The 20,344-nt window shown below is 40.8% G+C and overlaps 1 protein-coding gene across 1 annotated transcript in view; it reads left to right on the top strand.

Moving 5' to 3' along the window:
• The window catches only part of csmd1a (CUB and Sushi multiple domains 1a), a 2,254,753-nt gene that overhangs the window by 1,755,926 nt on the left and 478,483 nt on the right, over nucleotides 1-20,344 (top strand). The window contains exons 24-25 of the mRNA XM_072251121.1: nucleotides 16,517-16,708; nucleotides 17,537-17,663. Coding sequence (XP_072107222.1) covers nucleotides 16,517-16,708; nucleotides 17,537-17,663 — 319 coding nt within the window. The remainder of the gene's footprint in view (nucleotides 1-16,516; nucleotides 16,709-17,536; nucleotides 17,664-20,344) is intronic.

The following is a 20,344-nucleotide window of genomic DNA, read 5'->3' as shown; positions in this document are numbered from 1 at the left end:
TGATTTACAGTTTATAGATATTACTAGAACTATATAATTAATAGAGCATGAAATATAAAAGGAAAATAAAAGGCACCACACTTATCAAAGTTCCATCTCTTCGTGCACGAAACAGTTGGAGCTCAAGAACCTTCTTCTTCACCCTGCGACCCCTCGGATCACCTCGACCGGCCGCCTGGGACCAACAACAGTGGTCGACCAGACGCTCCACATGAGTCCGTCTCCGTCTCCGTCTCCTCGCCGAGTGCCCTCCTCGGGGTCCAACCCCGTTAGCGGACATCACAGCACCTGGTCCATCCTCCGTCTCACTCTCCCGCCTGCTCCCCCAAAACCCCGCACATTCAGTATCTTCAAATATGCCAAAAACATAACAACTATCTCAATTGGTTCATAACATCTTCTTATCACACTCTAAATCAAAACAAGCTGCTAATGCAAAAACTTTCTCAGCGTTTAACATAACAAAGAAGCATTCCCAAGTATAACATAACAAAGAAGCCATTTTAATTAGCCTACGTAGTAACATAAGAGACAAAACCCCCTTACAAACATGTTTACATTATTCAAAAATTACTGAAATATTGAATACTCTACGCTTCTCCCTGTTTAGCTGTAAACTACAACTCAATATAGAATGCATCTCAACTCAAATATAATAACGTTAGGTTCTGGGGCCTCCACTGTGGTTATTGCAGGAGATGACTCTGAGACAGCAGGATATAGTTCTGCAAGCTCTAATAATTGACTTTGCTCTTTGCAACTGATTAATGTGACACCTTTCTTCTCTAATAATTGACTCTGCTCTCCTCAATTGATTAATGTGTCATCTCCAGATGACATCAGACACAATCTCCACTGTATAGAAGAGTGGTCCATTTTGTCCTTAATTTTTCCAAGTACCCACTTTTGATTACCTCTGTAATCTCTCACCAGGACTGCTTGTCCAGGAGTGAAACATCAAACCTTTAATTGTCTAAGCTGTTCGTCCTGTATACTCCTTCTGAAATTAACTTTGAGGAGATCCAAGTGTGAGTGTAAAAAATGACCAATGAACAGCATACCTGCTGAGTTGTTGGCCGTGGAGTGTGCCACATTGCAATATGCAAGGAGAAAATTGGTGAGTTTCAGATTCACTGTCAGTGTGGTGTATTCTGCTGACATTGCTCGCAGACCTTCATTAGACTCTGGATAGACCTTTCTGCCAAGCCATTGTACCTGTAATAAGTCTTATTGCATTCATTTACAGGAATATGATTGAAACTGTTCTGCAAAAAACTGTAGTCTGCTGTCACTGACTAAGTGATCTGGAGCACCAGGTCTTGAGAAGAGACTTTTCGACACATCGGCAGTGTGCGAGGCTGAAATGGAGGCTGTAGGGCCACTTTGTAGCTGCATCCACTACTACCAAAAAATTTGTGCCCATGAATGGTCGAGCAAAGTGCACATGCCAAGGCAATGCAAGGATGGAGAGGTGCTGCTTTTGGCATCTTCTGGGTGTGTTGGCATCCCATGCAATGCATGGTGAGCTGCTCAATCTGCTGACCTATCCCAAGCCACTTGAAAAAGTTTTCATTTTGACCATGCCTAGATGACCGGCTTGGAGCCATTTTAGGTTGCCATGTATACCTGAGGCAGTGTGGGGTCTTTTCTGCCTCCCTTTGGACCATCTCTGCCGTAATAGGGAGGTTTTCAATTTACATTGGGAGAAATACATCAAAAGGAGAGTCCTTTTGTACATTTTCAAGTGATTTCTTTTTCCAAGGGTAAATGGGACAATCCATCAGCATTTTCATGATTAGTTGTCACCTTGAATTCGATCTTGTTGTGTCCTCCAAGAAACAGAGCCTATCTCTCCATTTCTGAAGATGCTTAGTGGAACATCCTTCTCGTGATTGAAAATGGACACAAGTTTTTGATAATCAGTGCTGAGAGTAAACTCTCTCCCATACAGATACTGGTTGAAATGTTACATATCCCAAACCAGACTCAAGTTCTCACTGTCAATCTGTGCGTAACTTTTCTCTGCAGTGATAATGGAATGTAATTTATAGGCTATGGGGCATTCACTTCCATCACTCATAACATGTGACATGATTGTACCTTAAGGTGAGGTGTCTTTGGCAAGCTTCACTGGTTAATGTGGATCACAATGTACTAATATAGTGATTCACATCACAATTTCCTTTGCCTTTTCAAAACCCACCTCACATTGCTTTGTCCATTGCCATTTCTTCCTGATCTGTAGTAATGAGTTCAAGGGGTGGAGAGGAGTACCCAGGATTGGCAAGAATATTTATAGTGATTGACAAATCCTAAAGTAGGTCATAACTGTGTCCTTGGGGCATCCACTTCCACTTGAATTTTCTCCACTTGTAATCCTTGTGCATCAATGGTGTGACTACAGTAAGTGATTCTTGGTTTAAAGAGTTCACACTTGGTTGCGTTGTGTACTAAGTCATAATCTTCTAATCTTTTTAACACTATCTGGAGTTTTAGATGTGCCTTGTTATCCTTACCAGTAACAATGATTCATTTGGGTAATGCTGAGTGCCTGGGAAGCCTTGCAGCACCCGGTCAATAGCTTTTTGCCAGAGTGCAGATGCAGATGCTACCTGAGAAATAATCCTATTACAGTGATAAAGCTCTTTTTGAGTCTTTATGGTAAGAAACACTTTGGATCCTTCTTCCACCTCTATCTATAGGTAGGCCCGGCTGCCAACTTTGCTAAAATGCTTCACTCTAGAAAAGGTAGCAAAGATATTCTCTGTCTTGGGTGGAGGATATAGATGTACTTTCAGAATTGAGTTGATCTGTGGTGACCATAAAATCACCACAGATCCTAACAGATCCATCCTTCTTGGCTACTGGGACCACTGGTGTTGGCCATGGGCTCCACCCAATCTTGGAATGAATTTCTTCAACCTCCATGTGAGCTGGCTCACTGGCCACATTTTCATGGATGGTTTAAGGAACTTGGGTATGGCATTTTCTTTTTACACTCTTTTACCCTTGATATGTATGAGTTTTCCAATGCCATCCTTGAACACTGCTGTTGCATCATTCAGTTTCATTTGATACTATTGCAGGTGATGTGGAGGGCAAATTGTGGGTGGGTCTCCAATCCAGTTGTAGTTGTCTCAGCCACTCACAATGCTGGTCCTCCTGTTTTTAACACAAACAAACCCAATGTGGTTTGTTGCTTCTTGTATTCCAGTGTTACGAATGTCATTCCCACAGGAGTGATCTTTTCTCCAGTATAAGTTCTTAGTTGGATATCTACAGGTTTCAGTTCAGTATCTTTGAAATGCCATTCAAACTAATTTTGTGTAATGACTGAAACAGCTGAACCAGTGACCAATCCCATTTTAATTAACTTGCTGTTCACTTCTGGTGTAAGCCATCTTGCTTGCCTATTGTTAGTTTTCACATGGTAAATCTTAAGGCTACTCAGTCCTGTTTCACTCTCATCATTATCAGATTATTCATCAACAGCATGCAGGTAAGTGTTCTTTCATTCCTGACTGCTACTCACTTGTGTCTCTGGCTGCTGTTTTCTTTGATACAGAGATTTCAACTGTTCTTGTAAATGTGAGTTGTGCTTTAGTTAGGAACTGTTTTATAATTTTTTTGTAAGATTCCACAAACTAATGATAGGCATCATTAAGCCCATCATTGAACTGACAATGCTCAGATAATCTCCTCAATTCACCATGTAAGCTGAAATGGACTAACCTACCTTTTGATTCCACTTCTGCCATCAACAATGCCTTTGATTCTAAATGTTCAGGCCAAACATTCATGATATCAGCAAAACTCATTTCAGCTAGATTGGTTGGAGCAGTCAAGACTCGAAGCAAACTGTATGTTTTTCCAGCTATTGCACTCAGTAACACTGGCACTCACATTTCATTAGCTATTTGATTTGCTTCAAAATTCTGCTCAATTCATTCAGTATATATCATCCAGTTACCTGTTGCGCACTCAAGAACATCTATCTTTCTGATTTAGATGGCTATTTCTGCTATCTATTTATGCATTTATTATTATTATCACCCAGTGCTCAGTGTTTAAGAACTTGTGAATTTCATCCATTTACTGCCTTTTTTAAAACTCAGTTGTCTTTCTCCCCTTCTGAAGAAAAGTGTGCTTCACTTTAACAGATAGGTTCCCATCTCATGTTCAACTTAAAACTTCCTTGTCACCACTGTTAGGTTTTGCAACTCCAGAAGCTAATCAAAAGTAAAACACAGGAGCCCAGGATAACATGCCTACTTATTTCCCCTTTAGTGAGGCTGTCACATATGGTGTGATGTTATAATGATGGAAGCTTTTTACATATAACCAGCAATGTAATCCAACATTGAATGCTTAATCAAACACTATCAGAATCAGGTTATTGTCACAAGCATGTGTCATGAAATTTGTTAACTTAGCAGCAGCAGTACAATGCAGTTCATGCCAATATAGAAAGATAAAGAATAAATCAATTACAGTAAGTATATATATATATATTAAATAGTTCGATTAAAAATAGTGCAAAGCGAAACCAATATATGAAGAAGTAACAAAGTGCTTATGGGTTCATTGTGCATTTAGGAATCATATGGCGGGGGGGAGGGGGAAGAAGCTTCTCCTGAATTACAGAGTGTGTACATTCTGTACCTCCTTACTGATGGTAATAATGAGAAGAGGGCATGTCCTGGGTGATGAGGGTATTTAATAATGGACACCACATTTCTGAGGCACCGCTCCTTGAAGATGACTTGGATACTATGGAGGCTGGTACCCAAGACTAATTTTACAACTTTCTGTGGCTTTTTTGCAATATATGTTACTCAAATGTTACTGAAATATTAAACATACTACAATCTCATCCTCTATAACGATTTCATAATTAATTTGTGTACTGCACATCAAAAGGGAATGATAAATTCATTTGGTTTCATTCTGACTCTTCTGTGGTCCAGAAGTTCTTCAGGATTTAAGAATGAGACATAAAACTTGTTGCCTATGATAGTTTTATTAAGTGTTGCAAGAACAAAGGAGAAGAAGCATTGAGAGAGCAAAGAAATGAGCAGACTAAAAAGTAGTCATGGTCTTCTCATTCCACTTACAGAGACAAACACTTACAGAGAAAGTGCAGTGCAGGTAAAAGAATATGGTGCAGACTCTGCACATTCAGCTTTTGAGTTTGAGTTTCCAGCTCAGCGCAGTTACGTAATTAATTGCTAGTGGGGCTGCCTCAGAGCTCCTGTACTCTTTGAGTTGAATATGAGCAATAGAACATAGAACAGTACAACACAGGAGCAGGCTTGTTAGCCTACAATGTAATGTTGATCCAATTAAATTAATAATTAAATGGGCTACCTAACTAATCCTCTCTGCTAATAAAATGTCCTTATCCTTCCATTTTGCTCACATTTTTGTGCCGAACAAAATATCTCTTAAAAGTCTCAAATGTACCTCCCCCTGTCAGCATGTCACGCTGTGCGTTCCACACACTCACCAGTCTCTGTGTAAAAAAAAAAAAAAAAAACTCCCCCCTCATATGTCCTTTAAAGTTACCCCTGTTCACTTTAATTGCATGCCTTCTGGTATTAGACATTTCAACCCTGGAAAAAAATACTGTCTCTTTACTCTATCTATGCCTCTCATAATCTTATAAAACTCTATTAGGTTTCCTGTCGGTCTTCACCGCTTCAGAGAAAACAACCCAGGTGTGTCCAACCTGTTGATGTAGTACATGAAAACATTTTTTGTCATGTATGTTGTAGCAGTATTGAAGATGTACAGGAATGGTGTTTCATATTGCAGTGATAGAAAAACTTGGTCATTCCACACTTGGAGTATTTTCTGCCGCATAACAAGAAAGACAAAGGCTTTGGAGAGTTTCAAAAGAGATTCACCAGGATGCTGCATGGATTAGACAGCATGAGTTATAAGCTTGGATATAAATCAGCCATGATGGATTGGCAGAGCAGACTTAATGGGCTGAATGGCCTAATTCTGCTGCTATGTCTTGAGCTCTTAAATTGTGTTTTTTTTTTACTATTTCACAATGTATTTACTGGTTTTGAACAAATCTTTGCCTTCCTTTGATTTTGGTGATTGTTGCAAGTGGTGTCAGGTCACTATCTGATTGTCCACCTATTTTCTCCTCCATTGACTAAAATAGAATCGAAAGTTGGAAATTTCCTGGTAAACATCTGATTGGCTATGACAATAAGGTACTATCACGCTCTTTAACTAGTGCGTAAATTGGCTCTTGTCCCTTCACATAAACTTTGAGGATTAATCCAGTCACAGGAACAGAACTTTGAAAAGCACTGATGAAGTGTTGATGATTGGACAATATTCAACACTATTCAGATAATGAAGCAATCCCCGCCCATATACAGTAAAACCTGGACACTATCCAGGCCTGGGTAAATTGCCTCTTATTTCATCCCCGCATCAGAATCAGGTTTATAATCACCGGCACGTGATGTGAAATTTGTTAACTTAGCAGCAGCAGCAGTTGAATGCAATGCATAATCTAGGGAGAGAAAAAATAAGAATAAGAATATATCAAATAAAACATAATAATAACAATTAAGTAAGTTAAATATGTATATTGAATAGTAAAAAACGTGCAAAAACAGAAATACTGTATATTAAAAAAAGTGCGGTAGTGTCCAAAGCTTCAATGTTCATTTAGAAATCGGATGGCAGAGGGGAAGAAGCTGTTTCTGAATCTCTGAGTGTGTGCCTTCAGGCTTCTGTTCCTCCTACCTGATGGTAACAGTGAGAAAATTGCATGCCCTGGGTGCTGGAGGTCCTTAATAATGAACGCTGCCTTTCTGAGACACTGCTCCCTAAAGATGTCCTGGGTACTTTGTAGGCAAGTGTCTAAGATGGAGCCGACTAGATTTACAACTTTCTGCAGCTTCTTTTGGTCCTGTGCAGTAGCCCTTCCATACCAGACAGTGATGCAGCCTGTCAGATTGCTCTACATGGTACAGCTATAGAAGTTTTTGAGTATATTTGTTGACATGCCAAATCTCTTCAAATTGCTGACAAAGTATTACTGCTGTCTTGCCTTCTTTATAACTACATCAATATGTTGGGACCAGGTTAGGTCCTCAGAGGTCTTGACACCCAGGATCTTGAACCTGCTCACTCTCTCTACTTCTGATCCTTCTGTGAGGATTGATATGTGTTCTTTTGTCTTACCCTTCCTGAAGTCCATAATCAGCTCTTTCGTCTTCCTAACTTTGAGTGCCAGGTTGTTGCTGCGGCACCACTCCACTAGTTCGCATATCTCACTCCTGTACGCCCTCTCTTCACCACCTGAGATTCTACCAACAATGGTTGTATTGCCAGCAAATTTATAGATGGTATTTGAGCTATGCCTAGCCACACAGTTATGTGTATACAAAGAGTAGAGCAGTGGGCTAAGCAGACACCCCTGAGGTGCACCAGTATTGATCATCAGTGAAGAAGACATGTTATCGCCAATCCGCACAGACTGTGATCTTCTTGTTAGGAAGTTGAGGATCCAATTGCTGAGGGAGGTACATATGCCTACCTAAGAGTCTCTTAAATGTCCCTAATGTATTTCCTTCTACCAACATCCTTGGCAATGCATTCCATGCATTCACCACCGTCTGTGTAAATACCCTCCTGCAATCACCTTAAAATTATGATGCCTCTAATTAGCCATTTCTGTCCTGGGAAAGAGTCTCTGCATATTCACTCAATCTGTCATTCTGTCATCTTCTAATCTCTATCAAGTCTCCTTTCATCCTTTTTCGCACCACAGAGAAAAGCCCTGTCTCACTCAGCCTTTCCTCATTAGACATGTTCTCTGATCCAGGTGACACTACTCTCCTGCAAGGTGAGAGGGTCGGGAATATCTCAATGAGAATATGAGGCTTAATGGAAATGCGTGTTGTGCTGCTGTTGACTTGAAAGTTTTAAGGGAACTCTGAAGCATTTTCCATGGCATCTACAGTTAATACCAGCATTTCTCCAACATAGAGTAGTTTCTGGAAGCTGTCAGTTTTCATTATTTTTCCCTTGTCCACTAATCCCTCTTTTGGCACATCCCTGCAAGTACCAGAAGTGCTACACCTGCCCATTAACCTGCTCACTCACCTCCAATCATGGCCCCAAACAGTTCTTTCAGGTGAAGCAACACTTCACCTGTGAATCTGTTGGGGTCACCAGCTGTATGTGGTACTTTCAGTGCAACAACTTCTGCATTGATGAAACCTGACATAGATCAGGTGTCCACATTTTCAAGCACCTCTGCTTCATCTCCTAAAAGCAGATTTCCTGCTTGACAACAATTTTAATTTCTATTGCCATTCTTGTTCTGACATGTCAGTCTATGATCTCCTATTCTGCCATGATGAGATCACTATCAGGATGGAGAAGCAACATCTCATATTCAGCTTAAGTAGCCTCCAACCTGATGAGATGGATATCAATTTCTCAAACTTTCATACCTCCTTCCCTCTTCCTCAATTTCCCACTCTGTCCTGTTACTTCTTCTCCCCACCTGCCTATCAAGTTCTCTTTGGTGCCCCTCCTCATTCCCTTTCTCCTATGATTCACTCTCCTCTTCTCCAGCCCTTTATCTTTCCACCTATCACCTCATAGTTTCTTACTTTATCACCCACCTCCCACCCCAACACACCCAACCACCTGGCTTCACCTATCACCTTCTAGTGTGCCCTCTTTCCACTCCCCCGACTTTCTTATTCTGGCTTCTCCCCCTTTCCTTTCCAGTCCTGATGAAGGGCCTCCAACTGAAACATCGACCGTTTATTTATTTCCATCTATTGTACCTGACATGCCGAGTGTGTTTTACAAGATTTCCAGCATCTGAAGAATCTATTGTGTTCATTATTCTTCATCTTTTTGTTTGTCTTCTATTTGTTTTGAAAGCATCAAATAATTCATTGTGAGTTACTGTAATTTCATCTTTGTGGAATCCATTAAGTTCTGAGGACATTAAGCCTTTTTACACAGAGAGTGGTGGGTGCATGGAATGCAATTCCAGGAGTGGTGGTACAGACAGATACATCAGGGACATTTAAGAGACTCTTTGATAAGCACATGGATGATGGAAGAATAGAGGGCTATGTGGGAGGGAAGGGTTAGATTGATCCCGGAGTAGGTTAAAGGGTCAGTACAATATTGTGCTGTAGTGTTCCATATTTTATGTTCTGAATTCTATGATTTATATTCTGTGTTTGACCTGAAATTAGAGAAAGCTTTGGAGTTTAAAAATAGAACAGTATGATCAAATGTTGAGAAATGAGACTAGATCAAGTGCAGTTGCCAACCATTTTAATTCCCTTTCCCACACCCACATTGACATATCTGTCCATAGCTCCCTTCACTGCCAGGTTGAACTAAACACAGATTAGAAGAACAACATATCGTATTGCGTCTTGGTAGTCTCACACCTGACAGCATGAACATTGAATTCTCAAGCTTACAGTAACCACTTACCCTCTGTCTCTTTTCCACTCTTTTCTCTCTCTCTCTCTCAGATCCAACTGGTCAACAATCTCCCCACCTCTTTCTGCGTTCCACCCTCTTGATCTGTCCATAACCCACACACTCCTCCCACCTGTTCCTTCCACTCCACCCTCACTTTATTCCATGCTCCACTGTCCTCTCCAAACAGATTCCATCTTCTTCAGCCCTCAATAATCTCCACCTACCACTATCACCTCCCAGCTTCTGGTGTCATTTTCACTCTCTTCCCCTTCCTCATATGCCCATCACCCGTCCTCGCCAGGCTCCACTTGTCATCTGTCAGCTCTCTCCGCATCTCTTACACTGGCTACCTTCCCTCTGTCTTTCAGTCCAGATGAAGGGTCTCGATCTGAAATGTTCACCATCCTTTCTCCTCCACTGATGCTGCCTCCTCCACCATTTTGTGTGCTACTCTGAATCAAGGAGACAACTTGGTCAGCATGAATAAGATGGGCCAAAAAACGTGTTTCACTGCTGTGCAACTCTGTAACTCTACTTCAAACCTTTCCCATGGTCACAATGTGGGTGGTTGTCTGTTGTATCCAGTAATGACAGGAAACCTGAGTAAGGGTGTGTTTGAAGTGGTGGAGCAGTTGTACTGGGCAGTTCCACTCTCATGACCTTGGAAGTCCGCATCTCGTGATATGAGTAGTCATCACAATAGTGGTTTTCCTTGGTTGCAGTGGATGACCATGACTTATTCTGTGCCCTTTCATGCCTTTCACTCTTGTTGAAGCATTGCAGAGCTGTCTTCCTAACTGTTGGATCTCACTGTTGATCTCAAACGCCCTGTCCACCAGAGCTGACTTTGCGTGCTGGGACAGGCATAAATAAACAAAGAAGTAGTATTGACAACATGAGTTGTAGAGTCCTTGAAATTTAAGGAATAATGCACATGAAATATCAGACAATTTTCTAATACCTCAAGAACTGGCAGGGGCACAATTAGAGTTAGGGTTGGAATTCATGGTCACAGCCCTTGACTGCATATCTTAAAAGTCAATGTCAAAGTAAAATTTATTATCAAAGTACGTATATGTTACCTTACACCAACCAGAGATTTATTTTCTTACAGCCATTTACAGAAAAAACATTAAGAAATACAATAGAATATACCAAAAAGTATTAAGGCCAATAAAGACCGACAAGCAGCCAGGGTAGGCTGCATCTCTTCTTAGACGTTGTGGGAATACTATGTTGGCATTGGAATGTGCAGTAACATTTGCGGGTTACTCTTAGCACATGTCTAGGCTGCGTTGGTAGTTAATGCAAATGATGCATTTCATTGCATATTTCAATGTACATATGATCAATAAGTGAGTCTGATCTGACCTAAAGTTGCTTTCCTTTCGCCTGGATTCAATTACTATTATTTTTTACTATAAAAGATGATAATCTTGGGGTTATATGCAGAAAATGCTGGGTGAGCATCTACGGAAATGAATAAACAGTTGACATTTCAGGCTGAGATCCTTCTTCAGGATTTGATGAAGGATCTCAACCCAAAAGGTCGAAAGTTTATTCATTACCATTAATGCTGCCTGCTGAGTCCTGCTAGCATTTTGTGTGTGTTGCTCTGGATTTCCAGCATCTGTTAAATCTAGGGTTAATTTTTCTCCTAGGATTGTAATTATTTGGTGGATTTGATAAAGATGGCTTAGAAATCATCACTGATGTTGAATCCTACCAGAGCAATTATTGCGATCGGTGAGAATTTATATTTTAACATGACAGGCAGATGCTCGCGACACTTAAATACTTAATGAATTTTTGTTTTGGACTTTATGAAGAAATTATTCATGAACTGCACTGATATTGCAGATGTTAGATGTTATTTCATGGGATTTAATGAATCATTCATCCCATGCAGAATCTACTCAAAAAACTTGACTTATAATTAACAGAACAAAAATAAGAACAATTTTATGAAGTATGTAATCACTCTGCCACATTACTATATAGACAATGAAGCGAAATACATTTGCTGTAGTGATTATTAAGTTTATTTTTTTTTTAATTTAGAGACACAGCAAGGTAACGGGCCCTTCCGGCCCAACAAGATGATTGCTTACTTACGCCCATGTGACAAATTAACTTAATTCTCTGGGATGTGGGTGGAAATTGGAGCACCTGGAGGAAACCCATGCAGTCACAGGGAGAACTATAAACTTGTCACTGATGGTGGGAATTCATTTTAACTTGTGTTGTTTTTGCTGCTGGAAGATCCATCAGTTCTGATTTTTGCTACAAAAGCATTGTTTTAGAGCATGGATAAATGTCTTCTGCCTGCACAAGTGTTTGCAATTTGTGAAAGTATTAATCAGTTTGTTGAAGAGTCTGTTTATATTCTGAAGAAGTTACCGAGCTAGACGGGTCAATCAGCCTGAATGAGCGTAACCACAGGAAGTGCAGCTAGGCTGAAAGAAAATGGTATCAGCAAATTCCTCTCCATAGAGCAGCAAACAATCTGCTGAAGAAACTCAGCAAGTCATACAGCATCTGTGAGGGGAGAGGAATTGTTGGTGTTTCAGGTCCTGATGCAGGGTGGGCTGCCAGCAACTTTTTCCTGGGGCAGAAATGGCTAATACAAGAGGACATAATTTTAAAGTGATTGGACGTAAGTACAGGGGTCTGTTAGAATTATATTTTTAAATTCATTTATAGGTACAGCATGGTAACAGGAAACAAATTGTAGCAGCAGAGATGTAGTTTTTGAGGAGGATGCAAAGAATATCATGGACAAAACGAATATCTAACGAGGATGTCATGAACAGAGCAAACACAAAAAGAGAAATAATGTATGAGATCATGAAAAGGCAACATAACTTCATTGGACATGTGATTAGTAAAGAGGAGTTAGAATGCACAGTAATTATGGGGAAGATTGAAGGGAAGAAAGCAAGAGAAAGACAAAGACAAATGATGATGATGGAGACAATAGCCAGAGAACTGGAAATAAATACGAATGAATTGATCCACTTGACCCGAAACAGGAGTGTGTGGGCCATGGCAGTCAAAGCTCAAACTGGGCATGGCACCTGATGATGATGATGATGATGGTAACATGTCCTTTTGGCCCAATGAGCCCACACCACCCAGCTACACCTACATGACCAATTCATCTACAAACCTGTACACCTTCAGAATGTGGGAGGAAATTGGAGCATCCAGGGGAAAACCACACCGACCTAGGGAGAAAGTACAAGCTCCTTACAGACAGTGGCAAAAATTGCAAATTGATCTTCCAGCCAGCTCTGTAATAGTATTACATCTCTGAAGAGATGCTTTTACAGTGCTACACCTCTTAGATCAAACTCCTAATGAAATAGATTACATCTATTAAAGGAGACTTGGCATGACACCAAAGACTCTTACAATTTCTACAGATGTACCACGGAAAACATTCTAACTGATTGCACCACCATCTAATCTGGAGGGGTGACTGCACAAGATCAGATAAAGCTGCAGAATGTAACCATCTCACCAGCTCTATCATGGGCTCCAGCCTCCCCAACATCAAGAACATCTTCAAAAGGTGATGCCTCAACAAGGTGGTGTCCCTCATTAACGACCTGCATTATGGAAGACTTGCCTTCTTGTCATTGCTACCATCAAGGAGGAGGTACAGGATCCACTCAATGCTTCAACGTCAGCTTTTGCTCCTCCACCATCAGATTTCTGAACGGAAAATGAGCCCATGTGCACTACCTCAATTTTTTTTTGTTCTCTTTTCGCACTGCACATTGCACATTTTTAAAAACACATTGCTTATTGTAATTTATGTTTTTATTATTCTTTATAACAATGTACTGCTGCTGAATAACAACTTTCAAGACATATGTCAGCAATATTAAACCTGATTCTGTTCTGCTAACCGCTACGCTACCATGCTGCTCCATGATAAGATTAAGTCATTATGGATGTAGATGCATCTCTGAACGATTATCTCAGCTATCTCTGCAAGAAGTCGGAGCACTTTCCCAGTACTTCCTAAAGCACCTGCTCCGCTATTGGAGGAGCAGCAGGAAGCTTGTGTCTGCCTGTAAAGGGGATTTATGCCACCCTTTTACTATCATTACAATTGAGCAGGAGTGTTTCCAGGGCGATCCTGTCCCATTACTTACCCTGTCTTTGGATGTATGCACTGCACTATTGTGCTGTTGAAATGTGATGTCTGATTGCTAGATTACAGATTGTACTCTAGTTGATTGAAGAATCCAACACCAGAGGAGGAGAGGAACAGCTAAAGGATTATTAGAAATGGATGTCATTGTTCTTGGCCTTTTCTATAACGTTAAGGCATGTAGTCAAATTCCGAATGAATATAATCCTTATATGGCTAAAATGAGCACGTATATATGGAGAGATTCAGATTTAAATTTGTAAAATTCACTAGTCCCTCTGGAAAATTTTATATGTAGGAAAGCAATGTGAAAGATTTGGGGGGAGTCATAAAAAGGAAAAATTAAAATAGTATGGTATACCAATTTGCCCATATATACCCCCACACCCACATAATTTCTCTCTCACTCTTTCACTCTTTCACCTTCTCCCACTTTCCTACTTCACATTCCTATTATCTTTTTCTTCTTTCATGCTAATCCTTTCCCTGTCACATTTTTGCTGAACTCCTTCCTCTCTCTCTCCATCTGTCTGTCTGTCTGTCTGTCTGTCTGTCTCTCTCTCTCTCTCTCTCTCTCTCTCTCTCTCTCTCTCCACCCCCCCCCCCCCCACCACCTTCTACACTTGGAATATTGTGATATGTTCTGGTCACCTAATTATAGAAAGGAAGCTTTAGATAGAGTGCAGAGGAGATTTTTCCAGGATGCTGTCTGGATTCAAGAGCATGACTTACAAGGATAAGCTGAACAAGCATTGGCTTTTCTTTTTGGTGCGAAAGAGAATTAGAGGTGACTTGGTAGAGGTGTAAAAGATAAATGGCATAGATTGACTGGATATCCAGAGACTTTTTCCCAGGGTGGAAATGACTTGTATGAGGGGGCATCATTTTAAGGTAATTGGAGTAATTAACAGTAAGGGGATGTGAAATCAAATGGGAAGACAGGTCTAACATTGATAGGCAGGGAAGACATTTTGTCATCTCAATCACAAACAAGAGCAATTCTGCAGATACAGGAAATCCAAGCAACACACACCAAATGGTGGAGGAACTCAGCAGGCCAGGCAGCATCTATGAAAAAGAGTAAACAGTCAAGCTTTTGGGCCGAGACCTTTTATCAGGACTGGTGAAAAAAAGAAGAGAAGTCAGACTAAGAAGGTGGGGGAAGAAGAGGAAGCAATACAAGTTAGTCGGTGATAGATGAAATTGATAGAGGAGGATGTGTGAAGTAAAGAGCTGGGAAATCAACTGGTGGAAGAGATAAAAGGCTGGAGAAGGGGGAATCTGGTAGGAGAGGACAGAAGGCCATGGAAGAAAGGAAAGGGGAAGGAGCAACAGAGGAAGATGATGGGTAGCTAAGGAGATAAGGTGAGAGAGGGAAATGGGAATAGGGAATGGTGAAAGAAGTGGGGAGAGGCATTACTGGAAGTTCAGGAAATCCATTTATAACAGAGGTGAGGAGGTATTTCTTTAGCCAGAGAGTAGTGAATCTGAGGAATTCATTGTCACAGATAGCTATGGAGACCAAGTTATTGGGTATATTTAAATCAGAGATTGATAGGTTCTTGATTAGTCAGGACATCAAAGGTTATGAGGAGAAGGCAGGAGAATGAGGTTGAGAGAGATCTTTCCTATGGCAAGGGAACCAGAACTGAATACAGTTCTTCAAGTGTGGCCTCACCAGCATCCTGAACAATTTCACCTTGACCTCTAGCTTCAGTATTCATCGTCTAAACTAATGAAAGTCCACAGAACATAAAATTTCTTCACTACCCTATCTCCCTGTAACTCCACTTTGATGGAAACAATACGTTTATTCCAAGGTCCCTCGGTTCTCCACTTCTCCGGGTCCTACCATTCAGTATGAAAGTCCTACCACCATGGGTAAAGCCCTCCACCACTGAATACATTTACATAGACCGCTGTCACAGGAAAGCAGCATCCATTATCTAGCACCCCCACCATCCAGGCCATGCTCTCTTCTTGCTCCTGCCATCAGGAAGAAGGTAAAGGAGCCTCAGGCCCAACACCACCAGGTTCAGTAATGGTTATTACCCATCAACCATCAGGCTCTTAAACCAGAGGGGATAACTTCACTCACCCCAATACTGAACCCTTCCCACATCTTATGGACTCACCTTCAAGGACTCCACAGCTCATCCTCTTGATACTTATTTGTTTGTTTTTTCTTCTTTTCTTTTTTGTATTTGCACATTTTATTGCCTTTTGCACATTGGTTGACCATCTTTGTTGCATACAGTATTTCATTGTTTCCATTGTGTCTCTTTGTATTTACTGTGAATGCCCACAGGAAAATGAATCTCAGGTTAGTATATAGTGATATAGTATATAGTATATATGTACTTTGATAAATACATTTACAGTACTTTGAACTTTGATTTGACTTTTCAAAATACAGAACTTCACCCTTGTCTGAATTAAACTCCATGTGCCATTCCTCAGCCCACTATCAGCTGTTCAAAATAAACCTGCAATGTCAATTCTTTAAAGTCAAAGTAGATTCGTTATCAAAAGTACATACATGTCACCATATACTACCCTAACATGAATGATGTTGCACTGACAAAGTCTGAGAAGCACAATGGACCTCTGAGCATAACTGACTTAGTAATGGTGCAAGATGCAAATGGCTCTTGCAAACTCAAGTGCAGTAAATAGACCTTAGAGCAATGAGAAACATGGCTTTACTGTTGATTTTATTAGTCACAAAAGAGTGTGGTGAATTAAGGGCACAGTGTGTTACCGGTAGTGTAAAACTAAATATATTCTGTCTGGTCTTTTGTAATTGTTCTAATCCTTGTCCTGTACAACATAAGAAACTTGCTACAACTTTCATTTTCACAGGTTTTGAGCTGATGAAGTGTGAGGATCCAGGAATTCCAAACTATGGTTACAAGTTACGGGATGGAGGGCTTTTTGCGGACACTGTGGTCCTGTACAGCTGTAACCCAGGGTATACGTTACATGGGAGCAATACCTTAATCTGCCTCAGTGGAAATCGTAGAGTATGGGACAACCCATTGCCTTCATGTGTTGGTAAGGTCACTGAAACTCAGCAAATAAACTTTAAATAGACAGATGGATCATAGAAAAATGGAGGGTTATATAGGAGGGAAGGGTTAGGTTGATCTTAAGGTAGACTAAAAGGCCGGCACAACATTGTGGTCCAAAGGTCCTCTACTGTGCTGTAGTGTTCAATGTTGTATGTTCTAAAATCTCACTAGATATTATGACTGTGAAGGCAAGCATGCATATTATGCTTTACCCAAGCAGTTGGCCTAATGCACATAGATTCAATTGTGTGATCTGTGTTATATTGTCATAGACACCTCCTTGTCCATGCCAGCCTAGGTTTTCTGTCTAGTCCCAGAATGAAGGATATGCACCTCTCATCCATGTACCTATCCAAACTTCCCTTAAATGTTACAATGGAACCCGTATCTACCACTTCCACTGGCAGCTTTTTCCACACTGAGTGAAGAAGGTTCCCTTTAAATATTTCACCTTTCTCTTGAACCTATTACCTCTAATTCTAGTCTCACCCAACCTGAGGAGAAAAACCCCGCATATGTCTATTCTTTCTATACCCTATATAATTTTATTTATATCCCTCGGTTAGATGCCTCCCCAGCTCCAATGCTCAGGAAAGCAAAAGGCTAGACCTTGCATATATTTTAGTTGCTGATCAATATTCTACATTTTTATTCTTTTCAACGGAACGCACAGATGTAACATGTGTTTTTTTTATCAAATGCAGCCAACACATTTTTCCCTGGATGGCAACGGAGAGGGCATAATGATTGGAGGAAAGTTGAGGGGAGAATGTTGAAAGTCGATTATACTCATTTTGTGTTGATCTTTCAGCTGAGTGTGGGGGCCACTTTAAGAGCGCAACAGCTGGAAGGATCCTGTCTCCTGGGTACCCGGCCCCATACGACCACAACGTCCACTGCACTTGGATTATAGAAGCTGACGCAGGGAAAACAGTCAGGTATGTGCTCAAGCTTGTGCAAGATAAGGAACTTAATCCATACATAAAAATAAAATAATTTTGTTCACCTTTTGTGGAAATTGGTATTGATTTTGAAAAGACTAGAATATAAAACCAAGGATGTAATGTTAAGGCTTTATACAGCATTGATCAGACCCACTTGCATTAGTGTGAGCAGTTTTGGTCCCGTATCCAAGAGAAGATATGCTGGCATTGGAGAGGATCCAGAGGAGGTTCACAAAAATGATTCCAGGAATGAAAGTGTTAACATATGAGGAGTATTTGATGGCTCTGGACTTGTACTTACTCAAGTTTAGAAATATGGGGGGGGGGTGGGATTCTCTTAAAACCTATCGAGTAGTGAAAAGCTGAGATAGAATGAATGTGGAGAGGATGTTTTCTTTAATGGGGGAGTCTATGACCAGAGGGCAGAGCCTCAGAATAGAAGTTGTCCATTTAGAATAGAGATGAGGGGGAATTTCTTTAGCCAGAGAATGGTGAATCTGTGAAATTCATTACCACAATGGCTGTGGAGGCCAAGTTATTGGGTGTATTTAAAACAGAGGTTAACAGGTTCTTGATTACTAAGGGTATCAAAGGTGATGACAAGAAGGCAGGAGAATGGTGTTCAGCTATGATGGAATGGTGGAACAGACTCAATGGGCTAAATGGCCTAATTCTGCTGCTATTTCTTCTGATCTTGTGGTCTGAAACATACAATCAAATTTGTTGTTTGCACTAACAATCAACACAGCTTAGTGCGATGCAGAGAGCAGCCCACTAGTGTTGCTACATATTTCCGCATCAACACAGAATGCCCGCTACATTCATCAGAACAACACAAGTAACAAGAACAACAGCAACAAACAAAAAAACAAAATAACAGCAGCATAACAAACTCCTTACCTACTCTCCTAACCATAATGCACAGAACACTATTACACATTATAGGCCTTTCGGCCCACAATATTGTACCAATTTTTTAACTTACTACAAAGTCAAGCTAACCCTTCTCTCCCACACGCCCTCTGTTTTTTTTTATCCATATGCCAATCTAAGAGTCTCTTAGGTGCCCCAAATGTTTCTCCCTTAACCACCACCCCGGCAGGACATTCCAGGCACCCACCACTCACTGGGTTAAAAAAAAAAACTACCTCTGACAATCTCCTCCCAACTTTCCTCCAATCAGTATGCCCTCTCTGTTGCCACCCAGGAAAAAAAGTGTTGACTGTCAACTTTCTTTATTCCTCTTATTATCTTATACACCTCTATCAATTCAGCTCTTAAGCTTCTTCACTCCAAAGAGAAAAGCCCTAGCTCACTCAACCTATCCTGATAAGACATGTTCTCTAATCCAGGCAACATCCTGATAAACCTCCTCTAAAGCCTCCACGTCCAACTTATAATGAGGCGACCAGAACTGAGCACAATACTCCGTGTGGTCTAACCTTTATTTTATCATATGCACTCTCTAATGTAGTCTAACCAGAGTTTTATAGGGCTGCAACATTACTTTGCAGCTCTTGAGAGCTTTATGATATTGGTTGTAAGCTAGGAAGAGCTACAACTTGGATAGGCATTTTGGTTGGAATGGATTAGTTTGGCTCTATGGCCTGTTTCTGTGTGGTATAACTTTGTGACTCTAAGAATCCTGAAATAATCATCGATATTAATTACATTCTATGTCACTCTGGGTTTTTTTACACAAGCAATACATTTCATTGTATGTTTTGATGTAAATGTGATAAATAAATCTGTATCTGAATCTGAACTTCTGGGTCGTGACATTGAAGACCCATGTTTTATGGGGCCAGATTCTGGATCCTCAGACTGTGTTGGTTGTTGATGCAAAACAGCTCATTTCACTGTATGTTTTGAAATACTATACATGTGATCAATGCCTTCTATGCCCGCTTTGAAAGGGAGAATATAACTACAGCTGTGAAGATCCCTGCTGCACCTGGTGACCCTGTGATCTCTGTCTCAGAGGCTGATGTTAGGCTGTCTTTAAAGAGAGTGAACCCTCGCAAGGTGGAAGGACCCAACGGAGTACCTGGTGAGGCTATGAAAACTTGTGCTAACCAGCTGGAGGAAGTATTCAAGGACATTTTACACCTCTTACTGCTACGGGCGGAAGTTCCCACTTGCTTCAAAAAGACAGCAGTTATACGAGTGCCTAAGAAGAATAATGTGAGCTGCCTTAATGACTATCGCCCGGTAGCTTTCACATCGACAGTGATGAAATGCTTTGAGAAGTTTGACTAGACTGAGCTCCTGCCTCAGCAAAGACCTGGATCCTTTGCAATTTGCCTATAGCCACAATAGATCAATGGCAGATGCAATCTCAATGGCTCTTCACATAGCCTTAGACCATCTAGACAATAGAAACACCTATGACAGGATGCTGTTCATCGACTGTAGCTCAGCATTTAACACCATCATTCCCACAATCCTGATTGAGAAGTTACATAACCTGGTCCTCTGTACCTCCCTCTGCAATTGGATCCTCGACTTCCTAACTAGAAGACGACGATCTGTGTGGATTGGTGATAACATCTCCTCCCTGCTGACGATCAACACCGGTGCACCTCAGGGATGTATACTTAGCCCACAGCTCTATTCTCTCTACACGTATGACTTTGCGGCTAGGCATACTTCAAATGCCATCTATAAATTTGCTG

Source organism: Mobula birostris, chromosome 2 (assembly GCF_030028105.1).
Source record: "Mobula birostris isolate sMobBir1 chromosome 2, sMobBir1.hap1, whole genome shotgun sequence".
NCBI lineage: Eukaryota > Metazoa > Chordata > Chondrichthyes > Myliobatiformes > Myliobatidae > Mobula > Mobula birostris.
This window is presented reverse-complemented; position numbering and strand designations above follow the sequence as displayed.